Below are 22,947 nucleotides of genomic sequence, written 5' to 3' on the forward strand. Positions count from 1 at the left end.
ACAGTTCCTCCAGGCTCCTTCCTTGCCCTCCCCAGGGCCTGAGCATGTGACTTCTGCTTACATACCTCCAGTGACGGGGAAGTCACTACGTATCAAGCATCCCACTTCTGGAGAGTTTAATTCCTTTTGCTTTAAAGCACCCCTCGTGTTTGCCAGGAAGTTCTGGTGGCCCACACGGGGAGTGTTGATTTCAGGAAGATCTCTCACTGTCCTCACTTGGATTTTAGTTGCCCAGTGTGGCTCCAAGTTATATTTCGTCTTAGAAATTGTTAGAAGCGCTTGCCGTTTGATTCAGGCGTATTGTGAATTTAGGCAGAAGGGAAACCAGGAATTATACCAACCTTCTCAAAAATTATAAACAGCTTTGGGTTTTTCTTAAAGTTTTGCACAAAAAAAAAAAGTCATAGGAGGGTTGGAAGGTAACTCTTAAAAAAAACCTCAAAGTTTACATTGAATTCAGTTTATTTCTGATCGACAATAAGCGTTATCTCGACCCTATCCATTGTCTTAAAAGTATTATGATAGAAATACAGACATTTCCAATTGACATGAGTAAAGACAGGCTCTGCGATGAAACAGGGCGCCCTTATGTCTTTACATTGAGTGGTGGGTAACACAACAGCAGGGATCTCCTGCAACATTTGGTAAACCTGAGTAGCCCAATTTATGCTTGTCAGCTGACCAAAAGGGTTTTCTTCCTAAGTATTCTGGTTCCTTGAGCTTCTCTTATTGGGAAAAAGAAGGGAAAGGGTTGTTTGATGCAATGCTTAGATAAAAGTGCTTTGGGGTCCCATCGATTTGTATCACAATTTTAGTGAAACTTATTTCCTTTTTAATGAGGGATGTGCTTTTTTTCATTTCAAATATTCCCTTCTCAAAGAGAGGACTTATTCTGCTCTTATATCATGCACGAAAACCATGTATTTTTTGGCTCGTCCCCAAACCCCGTTTGCTAGTAAGTGTTTTCCAGATGCCTTCTATTTGCAGAGAACACATCAGCACGTGGGAACTGGGTGCCCTAAAGACCCAGAAAAACAAAAGCAAACTTGCAGGCAGATGGGGAGGTGGCTTGTAAGTAGTGCGTCTCCAGTTCTCAGTGCGGTCAACACCACCTGTGTGCTGGGAGGATGCAGAGATGACAGAAACACAGTCCCCGTCCCCCAGGGGTTCATGGTCCAGCAGGACAAACACTGACACAGGGCAGGCTGATGAGGGCCGTGATGCTGAGTGCTGCTGGCAGAGGGGACCGGGAGAGGTACCCTGCAGGCCTTGAAGACCCAGTCTGCCCTGTGCCGTGTGGGCGGGGTCCCTCCCTGGACCTGGTTATTCACCCTGGGATCCAAGAGTCGCCACCGCAGACCCGCTCAGGCACAGACAGCAGCCGGGAGGGCTGGTTCCCTCCAGCATTTGTCACCGTAAAGGTCAGGTTTTCCCTTTGGGGCAGATGTGAATTTGACATGGATGAGCCGAAGGACAGCAAACAGCTGGGAAAAGCAAATGCTCCCCCTCCTGCTGAGGGTCCCGTTCCCGGGATCAGGGAGCTGAAGCCACCTGCACACGGTACACACTCCCTTTCACACACATAACACACGTGTGCACACACTGCCGTTTCCTGGCTCCCGCCCTCACCAAGCTACACTGTCATGGTCTAGGCAGGAGATTTTCACACGTGTTCCAGAAAGCTCTGTGCAGTAATAGGGGTGGGCATCCCCACCCCAACTCTTGGCTCACCCAGAGCAGCCGGGTTTTTTGGTCTGCTTTTTCGATTCTGCGTGAGATTTTCCTCATTAACAAAATTGTTTTAAGCCACAGCCCTAGACCTAATAAAAAATATATATATATACCATAGGCTTTCGTTTCTGGACAGTCTACTGGGTGCCACGCCTGGCGCTCAGGGAAGTTAGCTGTCCTCGTGGGAGAGCACAGAGGATCCCGAAGCTCGTCCTTCCTGGGGACGCTCAGCTTCACTTTGGCACAGAGTTACTTTGTTCCATAGTTTTTCTCGGATTAGATGGTTTACCATCTGCCTTTAGGTTATATGTTGGCGTTTCCTTTCAGCGTCCCGGCCGGGGAGCTTGGAGAGCAGTAGAAATGCGTCCGGCGACAGCTCACCTCTTAACCTGAAAGGTGAGCCGGCCTTTCCTTCTGGGCACTTTGCAGTGTATGTGGATCTTTGACTCTGGGCTTATAGTATATTTGTAATTTTAAAAATACAGTTCCCAAGATCCTCCATGCATTCTGCGTTTGCATTCCTAGGCCACCTCACGCGGTTTCAAGTGAAGGCCCGGGGTTTGGATGGATTGGGGTTCAAATCCCTTCACCCCTTCTGACAGGCTCTGGGCCCCTGGGAGAGTCACCCATCCTCTGAATCCGAGTTACTTCATCTGTAGAGTGGAGAGAGTGACGCTAGTTGCATTCCACTGCGGTCAGAGGACATAGTGGATGGCTTTGGTTCTTTTTGAGTTTATCTTACGGTGCAGAATACGGTCTGTCTTAATGAATGTTTCCTGCACATCTGAAAAGAATGTGTTTGCTGTCCCAAGACCATAAACCCTTACGCAAATCTTTTCGCTTCTCAGAGTCCACATGACCAGCCTCTAAAGAACACCTGGCACGAAGCAGGTGCTAAGTAAACCTTTAACTATGTGAACAGACAGGAGCTAATGAGTGTGGTGCCCTGTAGCTCCTAACAATGGGAACTTTAGCAGAAGCTTTTCCACTTTTATCTCAAGTTACTTTGATCTGAGCATTCCAGAGTGTTCTTAACGTCCAAAATCCCAGCCTGGGAGAAGTGCGCCCTGGGTTCTTAGGCAGCGTCCTCTCTGTCTTAAGTGAGCTGGGGGCAGCACAGAGCCCCCTGGAGACAGAGAGGGGGACTCACGTGTGTTCTCTGTGTCGCCCGCCCCGACCCCAGGTTCCTCCGACCAGCTGCACGGCAGGTCCGAGAGCTTCAGCAGCGAAGACCTGATCCCCAGTAGGGACACAGCCACTCTGCTGCGGGATGCCAGCACCCCGGGGCGCACTGCCCTCAGCCGCCATGAGCACCCCCCACCCCGGAACGGGCCTCTCCCCCAAGAGGGCGCCCGGAAGAGGGGCACAGCCCAGCCCCATGGCGGGGTGCGGCCCTGCTCAGCCTCCCCGAGCAGTGAGATGGTCACCCTGGAGGAGTTCCTGGAGGAGAGCAACCGGGGCTCCCCTTCCTCCGTGAGTGGCCCAGGGCTCAAAGGGACACAGCGAATCCCTCTTCCTTTGCTATCTCCCAAACTGGGACAGTAGGCAGAAACCGTGGCAGCAAAGTCACAGAAAGGGATGGGGCGGGGGTGCGTGGCCTAGGTGCAGGGCTGCTTGGGTGGGGAGCAAACCCGCAAGCCAGCAGATCCCTGGGTGCCAGCAGCCAGCCCCAGACCTCGGAGGCTGTTTCTCCGTCTGTGAAGTGAGTGGGCAGAACATGGTGCCGGCATGGAGGGCAGGGGTGCTGTGTGCCCCCCGCTGGGAGCTTCTCAAGAAAAGAGTGACCAGCCCCCCACTCACGGAGTTAGCATCTCACTAGGTTTTGTGGCAGAGCTCGGAATGCCCACTTCCCCTGAGCCTTCACCAGCAGAGATCAACCAGTTTTTTCTATAAAGGGCCAGATAGTAAATATTTTAGGCTTTCCAGTCCAGACGGTCCCTGCTGCAGCTACTCGACTCTGCCACTTTAGCGGGAAAGCAGCCCCAGACCATCTGTCAATGAGTGGGCATGGCCACATTCCAGTAAAACTTTACTTATGGACATTGACATTTGAATTTCATATCATTTTCACATGTCCCAAAAGACCGTTCTATAAAAAAATATTTTTTTCAATCATTTAAAAATGTAAAAACTATTCATAGCTTGCAGGCCATACAAAAATGGGCAGCAAGCTGGACCTGGCCCGTGGCTCTGGTTTGCTGACCTCTGCTCTGCAGCTCTAACCCCCAAACATCACCTGTATTAGGATTCCCTCTGCTGTCACCTTTCCAGCGTCTCCATTTAGCTTTTCTGAAGCTGCATGTCTGTCTTTTACATACTCTGTCTGAATTCAGTCCCATGAGCTATTGGGTTATTCAACAGGTGACACATACAGTGTCTTGCACTTGAGACCTTTTAAGGTTTAATGCTTCAGTGATTCTCTCTCATTTACCTTAAACAAATACAGTCGAACTTTCTCTAGCCCTATAGTAGACTGTGGCCCACATTAATGGGTCACAGTGACACAGAATACAAAATATTTGTTTGGGAGATATTTATTGAGCAGCTCCCATGTGTTAGGAAGTATGCATGGTGCCTGCACTAAAAAAACAAAGCAAAGCAGTTAATGGGCAAATTTCTATCGCATACTTGCTAGGTGCTCGGTCTTGTGGTTGTCTGTGTATCAGGCACTTACTGTGTGTTAGAAGCTGGAGAACCCAAGGTGGGAAAGACAGAAAACCTGCCCTCCAGAAGTTTACGGTCTGATGCAGTGGGTCTTAAACTCCAGTGTGCATCGGACTTGCTTGGCAGAACACAAGCTGGACCCCAGAGTTCCTGAGATTTTGCATCTCTGTGAAGTTCCCAGACGACGCTTTCACTGTCAGCGTGAGTCCAGGCATCATGCCCTGAGAATCACTGATCTAATGGAATAAACAAGAACGTCCAGAAATCAGGGGTGCCTGCATCTGGATGGTTCCTCTTCTTAGTCCTTTTCTGATTATGTGCCGGTCCCCGTGAGTTTCCTTTCTCTGGGCAGATCTCAGGGCGTGGGTCCTAAGCAAGGCTCAGGGCCCCTCCATACTCAGCTCAGACCTGCCCAGATACTCACCGCTGCTTACCTGTCCCTGCTGGAAGCTGATGCTCACCCTCTGAGAGCCACCGGTCCTCTCCCCCTCTGCCCAGGTGCTCACCCCCATAGCCCCACCTGGCACCCCTACCCTCCTCTGAGCAGGCCTGGAGAAGCCACCCATGCCCCCCTTCCCCAAGCACTGATGATGCTGGGGGGAGGGGGTGTCACAAGATGGGCTCCCTGGGTGGCCTTAAAGGTGGGGGTTAAAGAAGTTAGAAGCGTGCAGAAAGGGACCAGGAGGTGCTGAAAACAGCTGCAGAGTCTGACAGCCGCGGGTTCTAATCCCCAATCTGCCACTCTCTAGATGTCTATCTATGACCTCAGTTTTCTTATATATTAAATATTGTTTTAATACAATCTTAAGCAACCCTTACAAGGGTTGCTTTCAAAATTAAACTAAGTTTTTTGCGATTATACCCCTGGTTCCTAGCTCAGCACCTGGCCTGCGGGAAGCACTTGATAAACGGTTCTGGTCCATATTGATGACCCAGGGTCTTACTGCACACACATGCCAAGAGTGAGGCTTCAAACTAGCATGAAACCACAAGATTGCACCTCTGTCAAGTTGAGCATCCAGATGTCAGGGGCCAGGAGCTGTTGGCAAGTGGTTCCTGGGCTGCTGACCCGTCCTGCGGACTGACGCCCCCTGACAGGTCACAGCGGGCTGGGGTCTCGTTGCAGCAGCTCTCGGCCCCTGATCTCATCGCTGATGTGGACTCACTTCCCTTACGCGTTTTGCAGCGTCGGCCTCAGGAGAACCCTCCGCTTGCCTCCTCTAGGCTGTGAGGTGTTGGCAGAAGGCTGAAGTGAGCCTGAACACGGCCATCGAGCTTGGCCCCTGGCGGCTCTTCCTGTCCCCACGATGGTGCCAAAGGACACCAGTTCCCTGGCCGGGGGAAGCCCAGCTAGGTGGCAGCTCCGTGGCAGGGGGCAGCTGCTTGAGGGGGACAGTCTAGAGGGCTGAGCCACCTCCCTCTTCTCCTGGATGGTCGACCTTTCTGGTTCCCACTGCCCTCCCCCTGCCCCTTGTGCCTCCTTTTCCCCTTACTTCTCACATTAGGAGAAACATCTGGGAGGCAGTGAGGGTCCTGAGTGTGGTTGATTCTGGCTTTTTGGGAGCTGGTCTTGTTTCCCTTCCTGTCTGCGGCCCACAGTAAAGCCCTTGCAGTGTGTCCGAGCCTGGTGGGCTGACAAAGGAGGTCCGGTCCTGCCGGTCAGCTTTCTGCCACTTGCTCTGCTTGGTGAAGAGATGGGAACCAGGTTGAAACAGTTGGCCTGACCCTTCCATAAAGTGGATGAGCCTTGTGGGAAGTCACTTCCTCTCTGGACCTGCTTTCTTACTTGTGAAGTTAAGGGGCTACTTGGGAATTCCCAGGCGGTCCAGTGGTTAGGAGTCCGCGCTTCCACTGCAGGAGCACAGGTTCGATCCCTGGTCGGAGAACCAAGATCCCACGTGCCACAAAGCGCAGCCAAAAAAAAAAAAGAAAGAAAAGAGGGGGCTACTGAGTGGCATCTGGGTCCTCTCCCTGACGAGCCGTGTATTGTCCCAACCCCTGACCAGAGCAGTGTGTATGGTGGGGAAGTTAGTCCTTCAACAGGCCGAGCAGGAAACTTCAGTCCTGGCCGTGTGGGTGGCACGGGACATCCTGGGTGGGAGGAGGGGTCTCCAAGGCCCCTCTGGCCCTCACTCAATTCTTCCTCTCTTCCCTGTAGGATGCTCCCAGTTGCCGGGATGACCTGCTAAGTGACTATTTTCGAAAGGCCGTCGGAGGCCAGCCAGGCCCACCCACCAGGAAAGAAGGGGCCAAGATGCCCACCAGCTTCGTGGCCCCCACCATCAAGATGCCCGTCACCACCTCCGAGGGGAAGCCGCTCAAGCCCGGGCAGTACGTGAAGCCGAACTTCAGACCCGCTGAGGCCGAGGCCCTGCCCAGTGCCCCCCAGAGGCAGGCCCAGCCGCCCCAGAGCCTGTCCCTGGGCAGACTCCGGCAGGCCGCGATGCCCCCCGCTTCCCACACGCCCACTGGCCGGAGTGCATCCCTGAGCCGGGCCTTCAGCCTGGCCTCCGCCGACCTCCTCCGGGCCAGCGGGCCAGAGGCCTGCAAACAGGAGCCAGGGGCTCCCGAGGCCTCGGTGGGCAGAGACACAGGCAGCCACATCCTGCAGGGCTCCACACCTCCCAGCTCCCACAGCCTGGCCCGGGAGCGGACCCCGCTTGTGGGAAAGGCTGGCGGCTCCTGTCAGGGCCCTGGCCCCCGAAGCCGGCCACTGGACGCGAGGCGCTTCTCTCTGGCTCCCCCGAAGGAGGAGAGGCCAGCTCCCCTGCAGCAGTCTGCCACGTCCCCAGCCATCGCCGCTGGAGGTGGCAGTGGCAGCAACTCCCAGTTACAGCACTGCTTACCTGCTGCGGCCCCAGCTGCCAGGACTAAGCCCCAAGCCTCCCCGCACTCGGGAGAGGCGGCCACCATCGCCCCCGTCCGGGCGGGGTTCAGCCCCTCCGAGGGGGACGGGGTCCCGGGGCAGGGCTACAGCGAGGGCCTCCCTGCCAAGGGCCCAGGCAAGTCTCCCGACCTGGCTCCCCATGGCAGCCGGGCCTCCGAGGACTTCAGTCGTGGGAGCAGCTCGAAGAGCACGCCGGCATCCCCCGAGCCGGCTGGGGACCAGCAGACCGTGTGGTACGAGTACGGCTGCGTGTGACTTGGCTCCTGGACCGGCAGCTCCTAAACCTTAAAGCTACTGACGCACCTGCTCATCATGATGGCCTTTCCCCGTCTGCCTGTGGTGCCAGGAAAGGGCTTTACAATGAGGAAAGGGTTCCCGTGCGTTTCTTCTGTTTGTTTTGTTACTAAAACACCGTGCCAAGCCCTGAGAGGGTTGCACCCTCCCCCCGGTGTGTAACGTGTCTTCTGTACCTGTAGCCTCCAGCAACTGGTATCTTTTGAACAAATCCACTTTGGCATGGGGACACTCAGAACGCAGTGACAAACTGACCCCAAAGCAGACACTATTTGAGCACGCCCCTGTAGAACACTCGTTTGCAACGTGCTGACCTCCACTGAAGTGCGTGTGTATGTGGGCGTGTGCGCACGCACATACACTCACAGGACTGAGCCCTGGTGGCTCTGGAAACTCTACTCCCCTCCCAAAAGCCATTTGATCCTAGGGGAAGCCCCCATTGGCCAAACTACAAAGATCTGGAGGCCCTTGGGTGGACCCCAGAGGCAGGCTCGCTGTTGAAAACCAGACGCACTGCGGTGCCATTGCTGGGGTCCCAAGCGCTTCCCTTCACCCCAGAGCCAAAGCGGCCTTCCAGGCAGGCGGCGGTAGCCTCGGGTGTTTGCCTTCCCACTGCAGCCAGCTCCTGGGCCCTGCAGGGTGGGCTCCGAGGCCACAGGGCCACCTGCCTTCCCTGACTCACGTTTCTACAAACACTGGATCTGCTGGGCCTGGGGGGCCGGGCAGAGAGAAGCCCGCCCAGCAAGTGTGCACAGCATACAGAGGGGAGGCGTGTACAGGAGTGAGGTGCGCCTCGGTTTATAACGTGGCTGCAGTGTCCCCACTTCCCTGTCTCAGGTGAGATGTTGACTTGTTATTGCTGAGTAACTTCTCGTGGTAGAAACCAAATTTCTTTTAATATATTACATATGTATGTACACACTCATGTGAAATATATGTGCTTCGAGGGGATCTATTTATGTTCCGTGGGGAGTCATTCTTTCCCATCAGGAGTCTCACCTGCTGCTTTGTGTATTTGGTCAGATTCCTGGCACGTTTTGTTTCCTGTTTAGTAAAGGTGCTCTTCCAGGGATGCACTAAACCTGGTGATTTTTTTTTTTTGTAAGATTTTTTTTTTTTCCCTTTGATTCAATATAAGAAAGAAATGGGAAGCTAAGATCAAAGTTAGGAGTGCTTCGGGTTGTGTATTCAATAGCCATTCATTCTGGAACACAAGGACAATTGTAATAAAAGGACACGGAACAGTATTGAGTCCTGGTTTTCCTCACTGCGCATTATATAGCAGCATTGACTGGGCTCTGGGGGCTCAGGGTCCCTGCCTCAGCACCAGTCACTGGAACCCACAGCCCCCTTGGCCACTAGGTCATCAGAGAATGTGGAGGGCAAGGTTTTTCCCTTTACAGCAGCTTTTTTCCAGACTTGAATTTATTTTAACTTAGTGTAAATTGAATCCTGTTTTGCTATGGGATTTGTGTCATGGCAGGAGCTCAGCTTAAAGTAGTCCGTTGGATTTTCCCAAGACTACTCTACTAGGGAGTGCCAGACCTGGAATTTAGGCCTTGGGGGCCTCAGATCGGAGGCTTAAGTCAGATGGAGGGATGAAGGCAGGCATATAAATACCCACACATGTCGAAATCTTTCTTCTAGTAGATTTCTGTCCAGCTGCTGCCTCAGCGTCTCCTTTGCTTTCTCACCGGACTTTTTCGAGAGGGTCTCCTCTTGTCTCCTCACCCGTTCTTTCCCGAGCCTCTGCAATCTGGGTGTCTCACCACTCAGCAGAGATCCTGCAGCATATGAACGGCGGCCACCTTGCAGGCTTCATTCCCTGTGGCCTTTGCAGCATTTGACCCCTGGCCAGTCTCCCCTCGTGATTCTCCCCCTTGTGGGATGGCTCTTCAGCCCTCAGACTTGCCGGCCCCTCGTTCATTCACTCATTCCTTCCACAGACAGTCATTGGAAGCGTCCGTCCTGTTGGCCAAGTCCTAGGTTGCACCTTCGAGGCCTCTCCCTCCTTGCACCACCCCCCCCGGGGCTGGTCCCACCCTGCTCCCGGAGTACCGACTGCCCCTCAGAGCCCCTGCCTGGACGACAGGCTTCCTCAATTCCTCTCCCTGGCTTCTCCAGCGACACCAGCTGTCGCACAATCACAGATGCCTGTGATGCGGGCCTCATCCCTCCTCTCTTCACATCCCACGTTTTATAGGTCACATCCTGGACCTGAGAATGTGTCTGGAATCTGGCCCCCCTTGTCTTAGCCAGCCGTTCTCATCCTAGGTCACACACATACCCTTGACCCTGGGTTTTGGTAGTAGCCTGCCAACCAGTTTGCCTGCCTCAGACAGCTCAGCCTTCATGGCACCTCAGGAGGTCCACCCAGGTGACCTCCACACCTGCCACACCCATCCCTTTGTGGCTTGGTCCTTTGGCTCACCTCAAGGCACACCCAGACCTCTTATCACTCCCTTCTCTGCCCCAGACAAGCTCATACACATCCAACAACTTTCATTACAATCTGCTCCCAGAGGCTCCAGATGTATCTCCAACCCCAACCTCTCCCCGGAACCTCCAGATCTGGTTCCAGCTTGGATGTCCCGAGACACCACCAATGCAAGGTTCTCAACATGCAGTTCCCCGTCCTCCCCCACATCTCGTCCCTCAAGATAGTGTTTGATGTCCCCCACCCTCCTCCCCATGCCCTATCCATCACTCCATCAGCTGGCTCCAATTCTGACACCTCACTCGCCTACACAGCCAACCCCAGGCAATGGTCCCAGGCAGTACCCCGGGGTCCTGTTACTGAGGCAGGCAGCCCAGATCATGCCCCTCCTGAGCTCCCAGGCCCCACCTTCTCTGCACTGGCCTGGGAGACACATGACCCAGCATCTGGGAAATATCCAGCTGGCCACTGGATATTCATGCCCACAGCTCAGCAGTGAGTTCTGCCTGGAGGGAGATTTGGGATCATCTGTGCGACAAGAGGGGCTCACCCTGCAGAGAACATTAAAGTGAGAAAATTAGAAAGCATAGGACAAACCTTATGAAGCACCAGTCAACATTAAACATCCAGCCAAAATGTTTATCAACCAACCTGGGGAAGGGAATACACACATACACACACACACACACACACACATATTTACGGATGTAAAAGATTGTGACACAGAATCTACAATACTTTTTATTGTAAAATCCATACAGCCGATTGATTCTCTTAGAATGCTGTCACTGATTTTTGCCAAACTTGTATATTTATAGCCAACCTATTCTTGCAACTGACGAACGAGTGTAGTTCCAGTGTGAATGTTGGTTGATGTTTTTTTTATGTTAGCAAGTAAGATGAAACTGAACAAGCCGGAGACGTATATCAGAACTTCACTCATCTGTTGATGGAGTGACTGCTCAGTCAGGTAGCAGTTTCTGACTGTTGGCCAAATTTCCTCAGTTTTTTGTGCTGTTCACATTGTAATGGCTTAGAGACACAGCACTTTTTTTTTTAAACTAAACATATAGTTTACATGCTGGAATATTCACCGAAGACACACTTTTAAGTTTAATCTGTACTATTCACATTTTCTCCATCACTTTCTTTTTTTTTTTTGCGGTACGCGGGCCTCTCACTGTTGTGGCCTCTCCCGTTGCGGAGCACAGGCTCCGGACGCGCAGGCTCAGCGGCCATGGCTCACGGGCCCAGCCGCTCCGCGGCATGTGGGATCTTCCCAGACCGGGGCACGAACCCGTGTCCCCCGCATCGGCAGGTGGACTCTCAACCACTGCGCCCCCAGGGAAGCCCCCATCACTTTCTTAATTAAGTCAAGAGACTCTAGAGACTGCAGAAGACATAAATCAAGCCCTAACTGGTAACACTTGCCAATTTCTGTGGCATAAACACTCTCATCATGGTCGAGTTCAAGCTGCCGCCACAGTGTTCCTAACCACAGAGGTGGAAAGAGATGTGCAGTGTACCCTGTCATATAATATTGCTTCCATACAGATGCAACAGGTGTAAATAACCTCAAGGGCACAGGTAACAGTAAAATAATTAGGAAGTGGCACATTTTGAGTGTTTACCATTGTTTTTAAAATGAATTATTCGTACGTTTACATAAATTCATCTTTAATGACGGCTGTGTTTAACAACTGACTTGCAAAATTCCGGGAAATTCACTAATCTGCTCTCACAAGCCAGGGCAGGCTGGCTCCAGCGCACCGCTGGGAGCGCCACTTTTTAGGGATGGGCTGAAAAGGAAGAGACAGAAAACTGGGAAGAAGGGGCCAAGGAGGAGGAACGTGAAAGAGGAGAGCAGCTGGTTTGCAGAGCTGACCAGCCTAGCGGATGCTGCTGTGCGCAAACCGTGTTCCTCGGCACAGGGCACACAGAGGCCACTTGGGCTGAGTCTGGAGGCTGGAAACTCTTCCCCAGGCTTCTCGCTCCTTCCATTTTCCCTGTTTGCCCTTCTCCACCGAGTAGAGCAGAAGGATGGGCCCGGGGCGGCTGATAGACCCGAGAGCCAGGGGAACCTCTCCATCTGTAACGGGGTCAGAGGTCTCCGCAGGGCAGGGTGGACAACATGAAGTCAGGCAGGAGCCTGGAGGGGCGGGGGAGGGGAGGTTTTGGCGGGGGGCGGGGGGCGGGGAGGGAAGGGAGGTCCTGGCAGGCCCGGGAAGAGGTGGGGGTCATGGCAGGACTCAGAAATGTCCTTCCCTTTCCAAGCTCTGCCTTTTGGGCCCAGCCCACTGAGGTCAAATTCACCGAGTCACGTGGCAAACCGGCCACCTGCTTCCCCACCTCCCCTCCCCGCAAGAGACCCCAAAAAAGCAGGTGGAGAAGAAGCCTCCGGGCCCCTCCGTGTTCCCCACGGGAGAGCAATGGCCCTTCGGAGACCTTCTGGAAGCCGCACCCCGCCCAAGCCGCTGGGTCCGCCTTGCTCCCGCCGCGGCGGCTCCGCCGCGAGCCTCCGCCCCTTCCTCCGTCTCCAGGTGGCGGCGCGGCGGGGGGGCGAGCTGGAGCGGGAGCCGGCGCGCAGGCCGAGCGCGCCACGCCCCCGCCGGTCCCTGGTCCCTGCCGCCGACGCTCCGCCGTCCTTCCCTCCCGTCCGCCGGCGTCGGGCTCAGCCGGGCCGGACGGAGCCGCGGCCTGGCCTCCGGCACCGGGACCCGAGAGAGGTGAGTGCGCCGGGCGGCTCGGGTGGGGCCTGGACAGCTCGCGGGCGGCGCAGGGGACCACCGACCTTCAGCAGCCGGGCCCGCCCCCTCCTGGGACAGAAGATTCCAAATCCAGTCTCGGATAAAGGCCTCTGGGGGGAGTGGAGAGGGGGAAGGGCCGGGAGGGAGGTCCTTGTCATTCCAGGGTACAAATTGATGGTGCTTTGGGGTCCCCCCTCGCAGAGGGTGTGCCGCAAGGGTGGCTTTTGGGGCGCTGCGGGCCAGAGGGGGCTGCCCTGCCCTGCCCAGGGCCCCTGGAGGCGGATCTGCAAGTCCAACACCGTCCAGATCCCCTGGGGACGTGCCCTGCCCCTGGGTACCTGCAGGCAGGTCCAGGGGAGAGCACTGGGGGAGAAGCCCAAAGACCCAGTCCCAGGCTGGGCGCTTTCCCGAGGGGGAGGAGGGTAGGGGGACTCCTATCTACTGAACGCCTGCTGGTGCCTAACTAATGGATGGAGATGAGCCCTCCATCCATTCTAGACTTTCAGCAAATGGGCCCTCAGCTCGGCAGTCGCCTCCGGTGGAGGGAGCTGTCTCTGCCCAGACAGCTCACACTATAGCTGGGGAGACAGACTGTAATTCAAGAAGTAAATGGGGGGAGGTCCGTCTTGCTTCTCCTTCTTGCCCCAAAAGACTAAGCTGACTGAGGGAGCACCTGCCCCCAGCAGTACAGCCCTGGACTAGTTAGCAACCCCCACACCTCCGCCATCAGTGCTCACAAGGGCCCCTTCTGTATCCACACACCAGTCACTAGGAGGATTCCCAGGATACCTGCTAGTCCCCTTGCAGGTTTCAGTTGAGGAGTCATCTCTTCCAGGAAGGCTACCCTAACTGCCCTGCTCTTGATCAGGTGCTTTTGTATGTTGGACTCCCACAGTGTGGCTCCTCATGTCACATCATCCTCCAATCACAGCTGTTATCAGAGTATTGTAATTGCTGTGTCAATCCCAGCTTTCCCTTCTAAATCAGAGTTTCAGAAACTCAGCCATTCAAGTTCCATTTTATTATATGCATGATGTTTTTCTATGAATATTTTACTTTGGAGACTGGGTTGCTGCAGAACTTCTATTCAGGGAATAGAAACTTGAAACTTGCCATCACTATTTTCCGATCTCCCCTGTGCTCCTCAACAGCTTCTTGGGCAGAGTCCATCACTTGTTTTGGTACCTTGGATACAAACCCTGATACCTCAGAATGACCCCTGGGGTCCCCAACTGAAGACAAAGAGGGTCTAAGAACCCACATTCTAAGGAGAGGTCAAGGCCCAAGGCCCCTCCTTCTCCACTCCTCCAGGGCCTGGCTGCCTCGGTGTGTTGGGGACAGGAGGGAGAGGGACAGGAGTTTGTGTCCCATGATGCAGCTTGCCACCACTGAGATTCTCTTGCCCTGGGTCATCTCTTCTCACTGTCTAGCCTGCGCTGGCCCTGCTGCCCCCTGTGTGGCTCCTCAGGGGCACAAGGCAGAGTTCCTCAGAGGTTCCTTGCTGGCCAGCTCCCGCCCCCATCGGACAGCCCTCCTGGGAGCTGTCAGCTCTTTCCTCCTCATCCACTCAGCCACATAACCCTGTATGACAGTTGCAGGGCGTGTAGGTCACTCACTGTCCACTGGCTGCCTCCTGTCTCTCTCCAGGTTGCTTTTCTTCCTGTCCAAAAAGGCACGCTGAGCCGATTAGCACATCCCTTGCCTAAGCAGGCCCTGTCCCCTGGGCTCCTCTCCCTGCAGCAGCCGCCCACCCCGCAGCTCTAGGAGAATTCTCCTGCAGAATCTCATAGCCAGTCAGTGCGCACCTCAGATCCCAATTCCCACTCCCCCGTCCCCAGTACTGAGCGTGTGTGTGTGTGTGTGTGTGTGTGTGTGCGCGTGTGTTGGGGGTGGGGATTAGAATGGGGAGGTCTTGAAGGAGTGGTCAGACCCATCACTGAGGGACGCTGCCTTCAACTGGACCCCAGTGGTCAACTCCAGGGCAAGAGGAAGAACCCCCAACTCATGGTTCTAGTATACTTAAATACACTTATTTTTAATAAAATTTTAATAGAAATTGTGATCTACTCCCAGAAGTGGAAAATCAGTGCCCCCTGCCACAAAAGGAAGGTAATTAAACAAATAAAAACAAGGAAAACCAAGCCGTGGTATGAAACTTTAATTAGCACCTGTTGCCTGCAGAATATGCCTGAGGCTGGCTCTCTAGGTTACAAAGGGAGATTAGCAAGAATTAAAGTGGTGCTTGAGACATAATGGCACCCACCTGAGACTTTATCCTTAGTGTGATAAAATGGATTAGGACAGAATTGGACTGGGGATAACAAACTTTTATGGCTAAACTCCTATCGGTCAGCACCTGCTGAGTGCAGAGCACCACACAGAGCCCAAAGCAATAAAGAACAAACCTTCAGTCCATCCTGTGATGAAGGGTCACTTCCTCCAGGAAGCCCACCCTGATGCGCCCCTTTGTACAAGCCATACCTCCTGCTGTAAGGCTTTTCGTGTTTTATTATAATGGCATATTGGCTTCCACCAGGTCTGTCTCACTCACTTCACTGTCCAGGTACCCCCGCAGGGCCTGGAGCACAGGTGTTGAATGGACAGATGAATGAATAATGAATGAATAGCTAGGCTGACCTCCTTGACTTTGGTCCCACGGGGCTGCTTCCAGTAATGCCTTACCTTCCTCCTCCTCCTCGCTGTCCAAACCCCACACCCTCCATCCTTCAAGGCCCTGCTGAGGGTTCAGCTTCTCCAGGAGGCCTTGTTCAACCCACTGAGCCTGCCCTGAGCTCTCTTGCCCCTGAATAGTCCCTCCCTGGCTGTGCCTATGCCCAGGGGACATTCGGTTCCAGGGTCCGGTGTATCCCCACACATCCAGAAGGAAGGCAGTACGGGTGACACCACAGGTACTCAGTAGCTACCGTGGAGTGACGCAACATGGTGCCTCCAAGGATGCGGCTGTGTTGGGTCTCGGCAGCTCTCTACTGAGTTCCCTGTTGGTACTGTAACAATCTAGCACAAACTCAGAGGCTTCCGACAACACAAGTTGATTATCTTACAATTCTGGAGGTCAGAAATGGGATTCCTGGCTGAGTTCCTCTGTGGAGGCTGTAGGAGAAAATCCATTTCATTGCCTCTTTCACCTTCTAGAAGCTGCCTGCATTTCTTGGCTCAGGGCCAACTTCCATCTTCAAAGCCAGCAATGGCCGGTGTCTCTCACCCTACATCATCCTGACGCTCTCCTTCATCTGCCTCCATCTTTCACCCTTGTGATGACATTGGGCCCACCTGGATAGCCCAGGATAACCTCCCCATCTCCAGATCCTTCATCACATCTGCAAAGTCCCTTTTCCCATGTAAGGCAACATATTTACAGGTTCCAAGGATTAGGACATGGGCATCCTTGACAGAGGCCACTATTCTGGCTACAGCTGTCCCGTGGTAGTCTGAGGGCACTGTGGCCGGTGGTATATTAACAATAGCTGACATTTACCGAGCCCTACGCTGGGCCAGGAACTGTTGGGAGCACATTACACAGCATTCTGTGAGGTAGGTGCCATTCTTACCAGCCTCACTTCACAGATGAGGCCCTAAGAGGTTCAATAACTTGGCAAGTGGCAGAGCTGGGGTTTGAACCCAGGCTGTCTGGCTCCAAGGAACAGCTCCTAATTTTGAGGCTACACGGCTTCTCTGGCACCATTATACCCCCAGGACACTAGCCAACAGCCCGGGAGCAGGCCAGGCAAGTTCTGAAGCCCAACACAGAGGGAGAATTTTCGCCAAGATTTTCTGGGTGAGACCCCATATAGGCTATGAATTGTTTGCCAGTCATCTCTCATTTCAGCCCTTTCTCACCATCCTACCATGCACACACCATCAGAGGCACCTAAGCTTATCCAGGGAAGCTGAAGGGAGCTTCCAAGTGTTCCTTTTAGGGGCTCCAGGCAAGTAAGTCTGGAAGAGTTCAGGGAATCTGAGCCGGAGGGGCACACATAAGGCTTCCGCAGGCACTGGATGAAGAGGGTGTCCTACCATTTAGTGAGCACCCACTAAAGGCAGGCATAGTTGTAAGAGATTTATTCTTATTAACTCATTTAATACAACAGCCCTGTGAGGTACTGTTGTTATCCCCATTTCACAGATCAGGAAACTGAAGCACAGAGAGGTCATGTGACTTTCTGAGGTCACACAACCAGTGCGAAGAGCCACTATTTGATCCATTCTCCATAAGCAAGAGAACGAAGGAAGAGGCTGGTCAACCCCAGCCTGGCCTGGCACACCGGACTTCAGTCAGCCAAACCCTCTTTTGTGCCTTCCCAGCATAACCTACTGTCTTTGCACCTGCTAGGCTGGGCTCCTGCTTTCTGTGTCAGCCAGATTTATATTTCATTCTTACACCCATCTCCATTATTAACCCCATTTTCAAGAAGAAACTGAGCCTCCCAGAGGCTAACTTGCCAGAGCTCTTAACAACCAAAGCACAACAGATACGGGATTTGAACCCAGAGATTCAGATGCTACCGCATCTCCCAACTGCCTCAGCCTGAGAAGCCCAGCCTGAAGTCCTCCAGGAGTCCGAAGCCTAGCCAGGAACACGACACGGGCTCCCCAGCTCTCCAGGTGCGCTTGTGCTTCACCTGGACTCGAGCTCAGAGTTTCCTGCCTTTGGGTGTCCACATTAGTCACACTCTGTCTGAGAGCCCACAGATTATCTGAGTGGGAGCGGAAACACTGTGGCGTTAGGTCAGTTGTCCGATTAATCATCTCAGGCCTGAGCCTGCTGGAGTGTGGTTGATGCCAGAAAAGATAATTTTCAGAAAAACCAACTCCTTGTTGCCTGAAACCATCGTGGGAGTTGCTTGACTCAGCAGTGGCAAGTATTTCTCAAAAAGAAAATTGTCCACCTGAATGAGGAACTAGGAAGCGCTCAGTGACAGGAAGTCCAGGACAGGGGAATCTGACGGAGGAGGCCTGGGGCTGAGCGGTGCCAGAGATGAGCTGGCACTGGAGCCGAGTGAGGAAGTAGGGACTCATTCCGTCGTTTGGGGGATAAGGAGAGATTTCCTGTGAGTCTGGCCAGCTGTGCTAATTGGAAGAATGAACCGGCAAAACAGTGTTTTAAAGTAGATAATCCGTATGCCTTGTGAAATATGCACACATCCTTCCATTAGTGTGAGTTCGCCATGTAGATGCATCTGGCGACATCCACTTCTGCATCAGTCAGAGTCCCTGCGGGAAGCAGAGGCCACTCAGGTGGGGTGACTGGGGAGAGGTTAACACAGGGATGGTTTTCAAGGGTGTGTGTAGGGTTAAGGGGATCAACGTAGGACGGTGCAGCACCTTGGGACTAGCATCTCTGGGGAGCTGTTACTGTCCCCAGGCCTGGAGGAGGAAGCGGGGAGAGAAGAGCAGGAGAGAGACTCCAACAGGAGCAGACGACTTCAGTAAAGAGAGGCAGCCACCTGGAAGCAACACCGGCTGGGGGATAAATACACCCCCAGCCCCACTCCCCAGCCATCCTCTGATCCCAGTGAGTGCTTCCCCTTGGCCAAACCCAACAGAAGCCGGAGGGCAAGGGAACCCTGTGATACTGTCAGTAGAGTAGGTGGAGAAGGGTGAAGGGTGGATCTGGGTGGGCCAATAAAAAGTCCTCCACACACTTCCAGCCTCAGGCAACAAGCTTCCATCCTTTCCATCAGCTGCCATTTCTGAGCTCCTGCTGTGTGCCTCCTCAGGCTTGACACCGGTAAAATGCAAATGCCAAGACCAAAACCCCACAAGAGCCTGGAAAAGAAGAAATGGACACAATTGTCACTTGCGCCGGGTATGGAGAAATTCTGACCACGTCTCCAGAGCCCAGCCCGATGTGGGAGAGGATTTCTGTGGGCGAGAAAGACAGTTAGTGCAGCATTTCAAATCAGCATTCCATGAGCATGGGCCATCATTTACCATTCTCTGGGTCCCGAAAGGTTCTGGAAAACAATACATGCTTCACGTTAACTGAATAAGCTGTTTGTTGTTTATATGGCCAATGCCAGATTTCGTTACAAATTCTGCTGGCCCTGCCAAGGACTGGACATCTTGACGCCAAGAGGCACAGCAAAGTCTAGCCAAAAGGTGACTTTGCAGGCAGTGCAATGAATCTCTTTGCTTCTCCAAATCTAGCATTTTCTTAGGAAGAACATAGCCAGAGATGCCAACCCTCTATTCCACAGGCCAATTCTGGATCTTTAAGTAAGTGGTATAGGTACCATGCTGTTCCGTCTCTAAAAAATGAAGTGTCAGTCAAAATAGAGTTTGTTTTAATTGAAGACTGTTTAGACTGTGGAAGGTTCTAGATATGTTTGGACATCTGTAAACAGAGTCTGAGGGCTAGAAAAAGAGAGGCAGGGAGAGAGGAACACCAAGTACTGCCACACGGCCCCAACTCCAGAGGCCACCACCTGATAGGTTACAACGTGTACAGGCCCACCCTTGGAACCGTGCAATATGGCATCCCTGGCAGGATTCACTTGGTAATAAACTTTCTACACGGCAGGCACTGTACCCCCTGAGAGTCCGAATCCTGGATCTAGCAACTGGTGACGGACTTTAACAGCCCGCTTCTTACAGCCCGCTTCTTTCCGGGAGGGATAGGATGAGGCAGAAGGTAATTGCTGCAGGAAGCAGCTTCGCGGGTGGGACTCCATTCAAGTCCTGGCTCAGACACTCAGCACTGAGTAGCCTTAGGCAATTCACTGAACCTCAGTTTCCTGATCTGCAAAATGCAGAGAATAAAACTGCAGTAAACGTTCAAAAGATAAGAGCTATATGTAAAAGGGTATTTGGAGTGTACAATAATAACAGCTAACATCGGCTGAACCCTAATAAGTGCTGGGTGTTGAGCTATACTTGATTTAACTCATGCAATCATCTCAACCTCTTTGTTTTGTTTTAACGTCTTTATTGGAGTATAATTGCTTTACAATGGTGTGTTAGTTTCTGCTGTATAACAAAGTGAATCAGTTATACATATATCCCCATATCTCCTCCCTCTTGCATCTCCCTCCCACCCTCCCTATCCCACCCCTCTAGGTGGACGCAAAGCACCGAGCTGATCTCCCTGTGCTATGCGGCTGCTTCCCACTAGCTATATTTCCATGTCCCCATTTCACACACAAAGAACCTGGCACAGAGAAGTTAAGGGATTTGTCCAAGGTCACCCTACTGTCAGGTAGCAGAGGTGAAATTCAAACTCCGGAATTCAGGCACTCTGGATTTGGTCCAAGCCAAACTCTTAACAACTACTTTCAGTATGGCAATCTTTAAAAAGTATCTTTTGGGCTTCCCTGGTGGTGCAGCGGTTGAGAGTCCGCCTGCCGATGCAGGGGACACGGGTTCGTGCCCCGGTCCGGGAAGATCCCACATGCCGCGGAGCGGCCGGGCCCGTGAGCCATGGCCGCTGAGCCTGCGTGTCCGGAGCCTGTGCTCCGCAACGGAAGAGGCCACGACAGTGAAAGGCCCACGTATCGAAAAAAAAAAAGTATCTGTGCATTTTTATGGCATGAATATAGTTAATCCAGAAAACTCCACTTATGAAGATTTTGCAAGGAGGAATTTCAAAATGAGGACCAGCAGAAGAGGCTGTTGCGGCCTGTGAGAAGAGCCCGCTGGGAGGTTGCTGGGCGTGTGCCCAGCAGGAAAAGCAAAATGCCCTGCCTCCCCCTGCTCCCTCGGCCTCTCCTTCCAGGGTATCTTCTGCCCACCTGCCCACTGTCCATGTCCTTCCAGAGACTCACCTAGCAGCCCCATCACAAAGTGTGGAGCTTTGAGGTGCCCAGAAGAGTCAGCAGAAGGTGAGCCATCAATCTGCCTCTTTACCTTCCTACCTGCACTCCAGCCGCCCTCTAGCCCTAACCCCCGACGTCTGTCCTGACAACCAGCCACACAAGCTTCTGCAGACTCCTGCAGCACCCAGTCCCAGACACTCACTTCGCAAACAGGAATAGGGCGCCTGGCTCTGAGCCCGGCACTGGACCCGGAATGAGGGCCCTGTAGAGGGGTAGCTGTGGGCCAGTGACCCCAGTGGGCAGTGCAGAGAATGCTGGGAAGGGAGCTAAGGGACCAGGGAGGGGGCTCAGCACGAACTGCCTGGGACGACCAAGAAGCCTTGTTAGGGGAGGTGACGTTCACGTCTTAAAACCGCGGCGAGAGTTCCGGAGGTGGGGGCAGGAGGCCTTCTGAGTGGAGACGGACACAGGAGCTCAGGTGTGCAGGTGTGAAAGAAGATGCTGAGTGTAGAGCAAAGGGTGGCTTGGGATAGGATGCAGGTGGTTATGAGGGCTCTGGACTCACCTGCTTGGGTTTGAATCTCATGGCCTCTACTTATTACCTGTGTGACCTTGGGCAGGTTACTTGACTTCTCTGTGCCTCATTCCCCCATGTGTAAAATGGGGATAATAATAGTATGCTGAGGATCAAATGAGTTCATGCGTTTAAGTGCTCAGAACAGTGCTTGGCACACAGTACGTACTCAGACACTCAGAGCTGTGACTATCGTTAGTGATTTTGTCTGTGAGCTTGTGGGGCAGAGGGCCCTAAAGCCTCCTTGCATTCTCAGCAAAACCGTTAGGAGGTCCCCTATGCTGTCCCTGGCCACCTCTGCTGCAGGCCCACTCAAGTCTTGGGAGGCACCCCAGCAGGGATCCAGGAGACAGCAAACCTAAGTGCAGACCCACCTCACTGCCCATCGCCCCCTCCCCCCACCCCCGGGCTCGGCACCGAGGTCCAGCAACGGGGAGAGGCGGAGAGAGGCCCTGACAGCAACAGGACACTGCATCTGCTGAGTGGCTACTGATGTGCTGGTGCTGGGGACACAGAGGTGAACGGTACCGAAAGGTCGCTTCATGGACTCTCCTTACCTAGAGGTTCTGATGTGGCTGGAGAAGGACCCTGGTCCTTTTGCAGCCATGCCCAGAGTGAGCCCACACTGGCAGCTCCGGATCCTGTCGCCGGGACCCAGGAGAGCTGGACCTCCAAGCCGGGTCTGCGCCACTTTCAGCGGCTCTTCCTGGCCGGCGCCTAGCCTGTGGACTGTGGTCACAGCGAAAGGCAGGGCGCTGATGGGCAGGGCTGGGTGTGCCCGAGGGGGACGGGAGGAATGGGGGGAGGGGTCGGGAATCGGGACACATTGTGGCTCCGTGTTCCGAAGAGGAGGAGGGGAGTCTGGCCGGGAAGCGGGCCGCCAGCGTCCGCAGACCACCCTGGCCGGCAGCCCGAGGACGCGGTGCCCACCCCGCTGGCCGCGCGCCGGCCGTAGGAGGGACGCGGGCGACGCGCGGGGTGACTGCGGCCGGCGCCCCGGCCTCTCGCCGCGCAGGTACGTGCCCCCGCCCCCCATGCCCAGGGCCAGTCTTCTTCCTCTCGCCACCGTGGTGCGGGCAGCGGCCGGCCCTGGTCCCCAGCATCCAGCTCCGCGCCTTCCCCCGCGCGGCCCCGCCAGCACGCGGCGACGGTGCGGGCACCCGGCCCCAGGTGCGGGCGGGGCGGGCGCCGGGAGCGGGCCCAGCAGGTGCGTGACGGCGGCGGGCAGGCGCGGCAGCGGCGAGGCGGCCGGGCGGGATGTCTCCGCCTGCGGTTGCCGCCGGGTTTAGCAACCACCCACTTGGCTGGCACCGTGGCCACCTGGTAATTACTTCCCTTCCCCGCCCCCCCAAAAAAAGTCAGACAGCTAACTCTTCTCCTCCTAGAGCTCGAAGGCACAGGTGATCCAGAGATGCCGTGTGGGCCAGGCTTTCCTTGCCCCAAATCTGCCCGGTCCCTCTCACACGAAGGGCAGCTCATTAGGCACACGGCGGGATTACAGGGGCCAGAATAAGACCCCCTGCCACCGAGGGAGGGGAAAGCTTCCGTGACTGGACAGAGGAGCGCGGGTGGGGTGGCTGGTTGGCAGCCCCCCCACCCTGCCCCCGCCCACCTGCAATCAAGCGGGCCCAGGTAATCCTGGAGCTGGAGAACAGACAACCGCGGGGAAGGCTCTTTGGGCTTTAGCGGTGGGCAGAGGAGAAAGCGCTGATTTGGAGCCAGAGGCTGTGTGGCTTTGGGCAGGTCACTTGCTGTGGCTGGGCCTCTGTTAAATGGAGATTAATACTGGCCACGCCACTTCACAGAGGGCTTGTGGGACAAAAGAGATGTGGGAATGGTCT

At 54.3% G+C, this 22,947-nt stretch overlaps 1 protein-coding gene across 1 annotated transcript in view; it reads left to right on the forward strand.

The window, feature by feature from the left end:
* The window catches only part of CCDC88C (coiled-coil domain containing 88C), a 125,051-nt gene extending 117,514 nt beyond the window's left edge, over positions 1-7,537 (forward strand). The window contains exons 28-30 of the mRNA XM_065872000.1: positions 2,059-2,127; positions 2,915-3,204; positions 6,554-7,537. Coding sequence (XP_065728072.1) covers positions 2,059-2,127; positions 2,915-3,204; positions 6,554-7,537 — 1,343 coding nt within the window. The remainder of the gene's footprint in view (positions 1-2,058; positions 2,128-2,914; positions 3,205-6,553) is intronic.
* Positions 7,538-22,947: the final 15,410 nt, after the last annotated feature.

The sequence above is a fragment of the Phocoena phocoena genome, chromosome 2 (genome assembly GCF_963924675.1).
Source record: "Phocoena phocoena chromosome 2, mPhoPho1.1, whole genome shotgun sequence".
In the NCBI taxonomy this organism is placed as follows: domain Eukaryota; kingdom Metazoa; phylum Chordata; class Mammalia; order Artiodactyla; family Phocoenidae; genus Phocoena; species Phocoena phocoena.